The following is a 9,766-nucleotide window of genomic DNA, read 5'->3' as shown; positions in this document are numbered from 1 at the left end:
CAAAGATAGAATCTCAAAACACATAGATGAACAAGCCTTGCTGAGGGAGAATCAGCATGGCTTCTGTAAGGGTACGTCTTGCCTCACAAACCCTATAGAATTCTTTGAAAAGGTCAGCAGGCATGTGGATGCGGGAGAACCCGTGGGCATTATATATCTGGACTTTCAGAAGGTGTTCGACATGGTCCCTCACCAAAGGCTACTGAAAAAACTCCACAGTCAGGGAATTAGAGGACAGGTCCTCTCCTGGACTGAGACCTGGTTGAAGACCAGGAAACAGAGAGTGGGCGTCAATGGGCAATTTTCACAATGGAGAGAGGTGAAAAGCTGTGTGCCCAAGGATCTGTCCTGGGACCAGTGCTTTTCAACCTCTTCATAAATGACCTGGAGACAGGGTTGAGCAGTGAGGTGGCTAAGTTTGCAGACCACACCAAACTTTTCTGAGTGGTGAAGACCAGAAGTGATTGTGAGGAGCTCCAGAAGGATCTCTCCAGACTGGCAGAATGGGCAGCAAAATGGCAGATGCGTTTCAATGTCAGTAAGTGTAAAGTCATGCACATTGGAGTAAAAAATCAAAACTTCACATATAGGCTAATGAGTTCTGAGCTGTCTGTGACAGATCAGGAGAGAGATCTTGGGGTGGTGGTGGACAAGTCAATGAAAGTGTCGACCCAGTGTGCGGTGGCAGTAAAGAAGGCCAGTTCTATGCTTGGAATCATTAGAAAAGGTATTGAGAACAAAACAGCTAATATTATAATGCCGTTGTACAAATCTATGGTAAGGCCACACCTGGAGTATTGTAAGGGAGGGTACCAGGATGAGGTCTCTTGTTACCTGGTGTGCTTCCTGGGGCATTTGGTGGGCCGCTGTGAGATACAGGAAGCTGGACTAGATGGGCCTATGGCCTGATCCAGTGGGGCTGTTCTTATGTTCTTATCCAGTTCTGATCACCACATCTCAAAAAGGATATATTGTTGGCAACCTTCAGTCTTGAAAGACTATGGTATCACGCTGTAATGAAAGATCAGAAGATCATCAGGTGGATGATGAGGTGTTGACAGCGATTCCATGTTGTGACAGCTGGTTGACAGCTTGGGGAAGGGCAGGGCTGGCTCCACAGCTGTAATCAATCAAGGCCAATGGAGACCTGGTTGGACACCTGAGCTTCATTTGACCTTGATGGGGCTTTGAATGAGCTACCGAGGTAGCTCACAGCTGAGCTGCATTTGGACTTAACAAGGGGCTGCAGGATAAAAGGCAGCTTCAGAAGGAGCAAAGAGCTGGCCAGGAGCGGGACGCTGACCCGGCCGGAAGCCGGACCCTGACCCAGACCTACAGGAGAAGGGGACTGCCAGGACTCTGCTGGAGGACACAGAAGAGAGGACTGCCAGGACCCTGCTGGAGGAGACGCTCTGCTGGAGAGAACACTGCTGGAGAGGAGGGACTCTGCTTCAGAAGACTGGACTGTACTTTGGAGATTGGATTGGACTTGGACTGGAGGCTTTGGACCTTTACCCACTGAGTTAAGTGGAGTTTTGGGGAGGGAAAGCCTCTGGACAAGAGGACTTCCAGGGAGTGTCTGTGTTTATAGCAATAAATTTGGTTAGTTGCTATAGATAAGGAGTTCTGTGTTCATTCCTTTGCACACCACAACTGTTGTTCCTAGAGATAAAGAGGGTGTTAATTAGCCAAAACGGGCATTAGAAGGGAGTTGGGATATTTGGATGGGACAAATTGGCGTATTCGGCAGGATTTGAAAATTAAGATAGGAAACGCGCTCTGAATGGGGTTCTGGAACAGCATCTAGTGTGGCTGAAAAGGCCAATTCGGGAGTGACAATCCCTTCCACACTGGGAGCAAGTGCAGTCTGTCCCTGGTCTGTCTCCCTGGCTATGGGCCTTCCTTCTTTGCCTCTTTGCCTCAGTCTGTTAGCCAAGTGTCTCTTCAAACTGGGAAAGGCCATGCTGCACATCCTGCCTCCAAGCAGAACGCTCAGAGGCCAGGGTTTCCCACTTGTTGAGGTCCACTCCTAAGGCCTTCAGATCCCTCTTGCAGATGTCCTTGTATCGCAGCTGTGGTCTACCTGTAGGGCGCTTTCCTTGCACGAGTTCTCCATAGAGGAGATCCTTTGGGATCCGGCCATCATCCATTCTCACTACATGACCGAGCCAATGCAGGCGTCTCTGTTTCAGCAGTTTTCCAGACTCACAAAGAGAGTCTGGTCCAACAAGAAGCTGACGGAACATACCAAGATCCAGGTCTACAGAGCTTTCGTCCTGAGTACACTTCTGTACTGCAGCGAGTCATGGACTCTTCGCTCACAACAGGAGAGGAAACTGAATGCTTTCCACATGCGCTGCCTCCGACGCATTCTCGACATCACCTGGCAGGACAAAGTTCCAAACAACACAGTCCTGGAACGTGCTGGAATCCCTAGCGTGTATGCACTGCTGAAAAGGATATAGTGGAAATGGAAAAGGTGCAAAAGAGGGTAACTAAGATAATTACTGGGCTCAGGCACCTTCCTTATGAGGAAAGTCTTCAGCCTAGAAAAGAGATGCCTGAGACATACAAAACATGCGTGGGAAGGATAAAGTGGATAGAGAGATGCTCTTTACATTCTCGCCTAACACCAGAACCAGGGGACATCCACTAAAATTGAGTGCTGGGAAAGTTATGACAGACAAAAGAAAATATTTCTTTATTCAGCGTGTGGTTGGTCTGTGGAACTCCTTGCCACAGGATGTGGTGACGGCATCTGGCCTGGATGCCTTTAAAAGGGGATTGGATAACTTTCTGGAGGAAAAATCCATTACTGGTTACAAGCCATGGTGTGTATGTGCCACCTCCTGATTTTAGAAATGGGCAATGCCAGATGCAAGGGAGGGCACCAGGGTGCAGGTCTCTTGTTATCTGGTGTGCTCCCTGGGGCATTTGGTGGGCCGCTGTGAGATACAGGAAGCTGGACTAGATGGGCCTGTGGCGCTGTTCTTATGAAAGAAAGAAAGAGCGGAACCAATGGCAAGAGAGAAGAGGCAGGAGTGCCCTCCCCCCCAGGAGGCGCGCCTGCCAGTTGCTCTCCGCCCGCCCGCCGGGGGAGGAGACGCGCTCCGAACTGGGGCGGCGGAGGGCTGCGAGGAGGGTGCGTTCTGCAGAAGGGCCTGCTCTGCGCGAAGTTTGCGGAGAGGGCTGGGCGAGGGGAGGCTCTGGAGGTGCAGAGGTGGCGGCCGCTGCTGCGGCGGCCCCAGCCGGACAGCAGGCGGAGGAGCGGCCGGCCTCGCAGCAGCCCCTCTCCGTGCGCCACGCATGGAAATGGCGCGTTTAGCCGGCGGCGGCGCGCTGCTCCCCGCCTCTCCACTCGCCCCGTGCCCGGCCGCGGACGTCACTGGCTGGCCGTGCCCCGCGGGCTGCTTGGCGCTCGCACGGCCGGGCGGGGGAGGGGACCTTGCCAGCGCCACCCTCCCGGGCAGCGCGCAAGGGAGAGGCAGGCGCAGAGGCGCACAGCCCGGCCGGCCGCTGCGCTTCGCGCCCCTCCCGGCTCGCTGCGAACTCGCACCGCTCCCATCAACAAGTGTGGACGAGGTGCGACCCTCCCCGCGAGCAGTGCGGGGGGGGGGCGTCGCGATGAACGAAACGTGCCCTGCCTGGCTGATGGGGGGAAGCCGGCAGAGTGTGTGGATGCCTGCCTGCCTGCCTGGGTGGAAAAGGCCCCGGGAAGTATTACATCAGCCCCCGATGACAGTGATTAAAATCAGCCTCTCTCCCTCCCTCTCCCCTGCCTGCTTCCCTCCTTCCTTCCCCCCAAGTCTGATGGCCAAGACGTGACTGTGGGGCCTGCTGCTGTTGAAACCGTTAGATCCCCCCCCAAGCCAAGAGCAGGAGACAGGCTGCCATCCTAGCCACACTTACCTAGGAGTAAGCTCCACTGATTCTAATGAGACTTGGGCTGCAATCCTAACCACAGTTTTCTGACAGCAAGCCCCATTGAATACAATGGGACTTACTTCTGAGTAGACCTAGTTAGGATTGTGCCCTTACAGCCGAATACTATGCATGTCTACTCAGAAGTAAGTCCCATTGTATTCAATGAAACTCTCAGGAAAGTATTGCAGCCCCAGAGCCCAATCCTATACATGCCTACTCAGAAGTAAAACAATTGTAGTCTACAGGACTTAGTCCCAGGTAAGTGTGGATGGGATTGCAGACTTCTGAATAGACATGCATTGGATTGGGCGATTGGGCTCTAGCCACACTTCCCTGGGAGTAAGCTCCATTGATTATAATGGGACTTATTTCTGAATAAACATGCATAGGATTGGGCTCTCAGGCTGCAATCCTAGCCACACTTACCTGGGAGTAAGCTCCATTGATTATAATGAGACTTAGGCTGCAAGTCTATGCACACTTTCCTGGGAATAAACTCCATTGGACACAATGGGACTTACTTCTAAGTAGACATGCATAGGCTTGTACTTCTACTTCTGAATAGACCTGCATAGGATTGGGCTCTCAGGCTGCAATCCTAGCCACACTTTCCTGGGAGTAAATTTTACGGAACATAATGGAACTTATTCTGAGTAGACCCTGCATAGAATCAGACCGCCAGGCTGCAATCCTATCTACACACACATTCCTAGTACTGGATTCGATAGACTTACTTTTGAGTAGCTATGCCTAGGATGGCACTGGCAACCTGGGATCCTTAGCCAAAGCAGAGGGATTTTTTTTCTGCACACAGAACCGCGGATCGGGACACAGGGTGTGGGGGGGGAGGAAGTGACAGCCCCATCCTCTACATGTCTATTCAGAAGCAAGCCCCATGGTGTTCAGTGGGGTTTTACTCCCAGTAAAGTGTGTCCAGTATAAGATTGCAGACTGACAGTCCAATCCTATGCAAGTCTACTCAGAAGTGAGTCCCATGGAGTTCAGTGGGGCTTACTCCCAGGAAAGTGTGCAAAGGATTGCAGCGGGGAGCAATGATTTTGCGGGGGGGGGTCCACAAAGGTGCAAGTGGAGGTGCACGGAGGGGATGCATTTGCCACGGGATTGACGACGGGGGGGGCAAAAGTGAGTGCCGTGGAGTTCAATGGGGCTTACTCCCAGGAAAGTGCATAGGATTGCAGCCGGGGGTCGATGATTTTACAAGTGGAGTTGCGGGGGGGGGGTTTCATTTGCCACGGGAGGGGGGTAAAAGTGTTCATCGCACAAGAAAAAAGGCCCCCCGGTGGAAATCTGGAAGGGAGAAGGGGGGAAGAGAGAGGGAGAGATCCCATTTGGCTCACCCGGTGCGCGAAGGCGGGGAGCGCAGGGCTGAGCTAATTGTAGCCCGAGCGCGCTGCGTGCCCGGGAGGCATCTGCGGAGCCCAAAGCAAATTCGCCTCTTCCGTGGGCTTCTGCTCCCCTCCTCCCTCGCGCTCCCTCCGCCCGTGCGCGATCTCCAGATTATTGCCTTTCTTCTCCCCAACAGCCTCGGCTGCTCCCTTCTCCGGGCTCCTTCCTTCCACCCCCTCCAGCCTGCTGCTGTTCCTGCCCCCACCCAGCCAGACAGAACAGAACAAAACAAACGGGGGGGGGGAGGAGAAGAAGCAGGCCAGCTGGGGGCAGGGAAAGGGGGATCGCCGGAGTTGCAGGAGCTGGAGGAGGGGGCGGCTGAGCCTGGAGATCTATGCCTCTCCTCTGTGATCTTGCAGCCCAGCAGGATCGGAGCCAGGGCGGCCAGCCGCGCCACCACCCCGGGGGTCTCCGGCAGCAGGACCGGCAGCAGCCCCGCCGAGGGGGCTTCGCACTGCACATCCTCTCCTCTTCTTCCTCCTCTTCTTCCTCCTCTCCCTGTGTGCTCAAGGTAAGGCGATCTGCTGGCTGGCAGCCCCGGGGTCCCCCTCCTGCATGGAAGCGCATGGCATGGCGCACGGTGGGGCTTTTGGCAAAGGATTTCTCCCCCCCCCCATTTTTTGGGGGGAGTGCTTCTTGCAACTCACTCGTGTGTGTGTGTGTGTGCAAAGGGAGGAGCAGGCTGGGTTCCTTTAAAGAGATAGCGGCCCTTCCAGCCCCAGCCTGCCCGGGCTCCGTGCGCGTTCACACGCCTTGGCAGAGGGTCCTGCCTTCCTTGTGCGCGCCTTGTCCTTTCCGGGCAAGGGGGCACGGGTGCCACTCGCAGCATCAGCATGGCCGGCGTGGCCTGATGCGCCTCCCCTGCCTGCCTTCCCAGGCGCCTCGCTGCCGTCCTCGCATCCAACCCAGCCCCGGAAAAGGGGGAAGAGGTGGGGAGGGGTAGAAAGAGCCCGGACCAAAAGCAGCTCCGGCTGTCTGGCTGCATCTCATTGGGTCCCCGCAGCTTTTGAATGCTACAGCGCCTTGCACTGACACTCTGGGGAGAGCTGCACGCACTAGGGAGTCTGTTGTGGGTGGTGTTTCTGCTGGGGGGGGGGGGCTGAGATCAGGGCTTGGAAGGGTGCCTGTCTGGAAAAGGGGGGTGTCAGTTCTGCCCCTTGGGGGTGCTGTTGCAGCAGACCCTTTTTTCTTGGCTGGCTGGACTGAGCCTGTGGGTCTCTGGATGTGCCCCAGGGCAAGCAGTGCACAGAGAGAGAGGATGAGGAGGAGAGTGACAATGGGGAAGCAAGAGGAAGGATTTGTCCTTTTTTTTTCCCCTGGGAAAAAAAGGGAAATTGAAAAAAAATTAAAAAGACTGTGAATGAAACTCTGGCGCCAGGCAGGGGGAGGGCGGCGAGCTGGCTTTGCTGGGAGACGAGTTCAGAGCACTGTAGGCGATAGTTTGCTTCTCTGTTGGTACATGCAGTGTGGCACACCAATTAATGCTCTCGGCGCGGCCTGATGTTCTCCCCTCCATTGGCATGGCTGCCTCTTGGAAAGGGAGAAGCAGACACCCCCCCCCCCAGCCAGCAGCCCTCCTCATTCCTTTCCTCTTCTCCATCCATCCCTTTTTTCCATCTGTCTACTACCTTGCTTGTTATGAAGTGAATGACGCCATGTTGTTCTTTTAATTTCATTTTCTTGACAATTGCATTTGGCCTCTGGTGCTGTTTCAAAAAGAAAACCCCAAATCCAGAAGTTTGGAGTGACCCTCCTCCTTCCCCTCCTCCTCCCATGCTCACTGAAGGGGCATGGTGCGTGCATGCATGTGTGAAAGAGAGAGAACCTTGTACACTTTGGTGTGTGCAATGCTGAATGAACACTTTTAATTGGGAAGTCACATCCCACTGGAGATGAGTGGGACTTCTGAGTAAACAGGCATGGGATTGCCTGGCAAGTGAATGTGTGTTGTGGTGCATACACGTTGTCAAATCCAAAGTGCGTTTTGGGACACGTTCTGGGCACTGAGACAAAAAGTTTTAGGCTAGACACTCCTGAGCTGCAGACGGTGCCTTTGTCTCCCCCAGCAGTGTTAAAACCATGCAGATGCTTATCGGGGGACTTGAACCTGGCACCCCTAATTATTCTCCTAGTGCCCAGGTTGCTCCCACACATTACCATGGGGTTCCCCAGATCAGTGGATTTCAAATGGCTGTGATTGTGGAGAGTCTATCATCCTGTGCAGGCATGGTGGTGCTAAGTTGTCCAGAGCTTTGAATTAGTTAACCAGCTGGCACATTTCTGAAGAGAGGGCAAGGTTAGGGTGGTGGTTATTCTTTGAGAGATCTTGAGAACAAGGGTTATGGAAGCAAAGGGGGGTGGTCAGAGATGAGGCTTCTTAAAATTCTTATTTGCATCGAAGACCTGGGGAGGATAGAAGTTTGATCAAGAGTGCCCAACAAAGAAACTACTTGGAGGCCAGTGTTGGGGGTTAAGCTCATGAAAGACTGAAGGTGCAGAAAGTTCTCCTTCGAAAGCATCATGACCATGCCCTTATGCAGCTCCCCTTTATTTTGGGGAGGGGGGGGCTTGTGGAGAAGAATATCCTCTGGACTGTGAGCCTGTGTAGGTTGGTGGGCTTTGGAGTCCAGATTTGGTACCCAGAGAGAGAGAGAGAGAGGCTGAATTGCACTTCGCTCTGAAAGATGCCCTCTTTGGTATTCACACACACACAGTGTATCACACTGTTTCAAAGCATGTCTTTAAAACCTGCAGTTTTCATTTCATCTCTTAAATGGGCATGCAGGAATTAAATAGCACCAGTGAATAACAGCATTAGTTTCAATTAATTTTTTTTAAATCCTGGCAACAATAAACTTTGGAAACAAACGCATTTTTACATCCTTAATTAGTCTTGCTTCCCATCTGTAGGCGGTTAAGTGCCTGTGCGCCTTGATTTAAACTTTTTGTTCCTGCTTAGAGCGCCTGGCTTTTCTCCCCCTTTATCCTCCTCCTCTTGGGTTTGTGTTTTGTTTTTTTGTTTTTAATCTATGGCAGAAGTTTTTTTTTCTTTCTTCAACCTTTCACTCCCTTCCCTTGGCCCTTACCTGCTTTGCTTTCCTCCCTGCAGTTGATTTCAGCTATATTTCCATCCTTCCCCCCCCCCCACATCAGCAGTATTGGTTACTATGGCCCCAAGCTGTGCGCAGAGGAGGGGGAGCTCATCCACCCCAAACTTCTTTTGCACTTTTGAAGTGTTTTCTTTCTAATTTTTTTTTTAAGTTGGATTTTAAATGCTATCATCTCAAGTGTGGTTTAAATGAAGAATATTCCTGTAGGCTTCAGGGAGAGGGAGGCAACACCCTGGAAAATTCTGCAGTCTTTCAGCATTCTCTGCCCCAAGGTGATAGCCCCGGGCCTGGAGCTGAATGGAACTCTTAAAACTGCCTTCTGTTTACCTTTTATGGTTAAAAAAACAGCTTAGCAAAGAAGCAACTTCATGGAAAAACGATTCCGGTGAAATCATCTCAAGCTGTAGCAGCCTAGCTAGTTTAATCACCCCTAGAGAGCTGAACAACTGTGAGCTCAATGGGACACAAAATCATTTTGTGTGTAAATGAGCATGGGAGAGTGATTATTTCACTTCTCCGTGGGCAAATAGTTTTTACAAGCAGTGCTCAGGCAGTTAGCATAGGAAGGCAGGAAGAGATGTGAGCTGCCTTTTGCAAGATCCTGGAGAGAGATGCTCTCAAACAATGCCACACACAGATGGAGACTGTTTTGGGTATCAGCTCTGTTGATTCGGGGGCCCGATCCATGGGGTTGTTGTTGTTGTCTTACATTAGCTGTTATGGAGATGACTGGGAGCATTGCAAAAGCACCCAGTAGGGCTAGCCCAGGGGAGCTTTGCAAGTGGGTTGTGTCCTCTGCCTTCAGCAGATTCCCAGAACCTGCTCTTCTGTAAATGTGGGTGGGTGATTTGAACTGATCAAGCTTGATACAGTTGTTGGGTTATGGTTTGCTTTGAATTTATTCCCGAATTACTATCTCAAGACTTTCGTGAGACTTTAAAAATATTTCATTACAGGAATTAAAGGTAGAAATTGATTTTGCAAAAAGTGCATCCTTGAAGGGAACTCGAAGAGTGTTAAAATGCTTATTCTTAAGTATGATCAGGATTGTTTTAAAATGGTAGATGTTGTATTTGGAGGGGGGATGCCCTTTAAAGTGACTGAGAAGAAAAGAATGGGTTCATGTCACACCTCATTTCATAATACTCATCACAGAACAATAAACTTGTCTGGTGTTTTTGTAATCGTTGCAGCCCAACTTTTAATTCAGGTCTAGATTCAGATCTGCTTTAGTTTCAAATCTGCTCAGTTTTTGTGGGCTGCAGATGTCTTGAATTATCAGTTTTCTGCATGCTGTAAGTGAGAGATGTCAGTGCTCAGGGGCA

The 9,766-nt window shown here is 51.7% G+C and overlaps 1 protein-coding gene across 2 annotated transcripts in view; it reads left to right on the top strand.

Moving 5' to 3' along the window:
• Positions 1-5,770: 5,770 nt before the first annotated feature.
• The window catches only part of KCTD15 (potassium channel tetramerization domain containing 15), a 70,741-nt gene continuing 66,745 nt past the window's right edge, over positions 5,771-9,766 (top strand). Inside the window, exon 1 of one of the 2 annotated variants that reach the window (XM_066637639.1) lies at positions 5,771-5,842. Coding sequence is in view for 1 of the 2 variants with exons in the window: in XM_066637638.1 (XP_066493735.1) it covers positions 9,079-9,087 (9 nt within the window). In the remaining variant the exon portion in view is untranslated. Of the gene's footprint in view, positions 5,843-9,078; positions 9,088-9,766 lie in introns of those variants that run through there. The other variant, XM_066637638.1, reaches the window with a different exon arrangement.

Source organism: Tiliqua scincoides, chromosome 9 (assembly GCF_035046505.1).
Source record: "Tiliqua scincoides isolate rTilSci1 chromosome 9, rTilSci1.hap2, whole genome shotgun sequence".
In the NCBI taxonomy this organism is placed as follows: domain Eukaryota; kingdom Metazoa; phylum Chordata; class Lepidosauria; order Squamata; family Scincidae; genus Tiliqua; species Tiliqua scincoides.
This window is presented reverse-complemented; position numbering and strand designations above follow the sequence as displayed.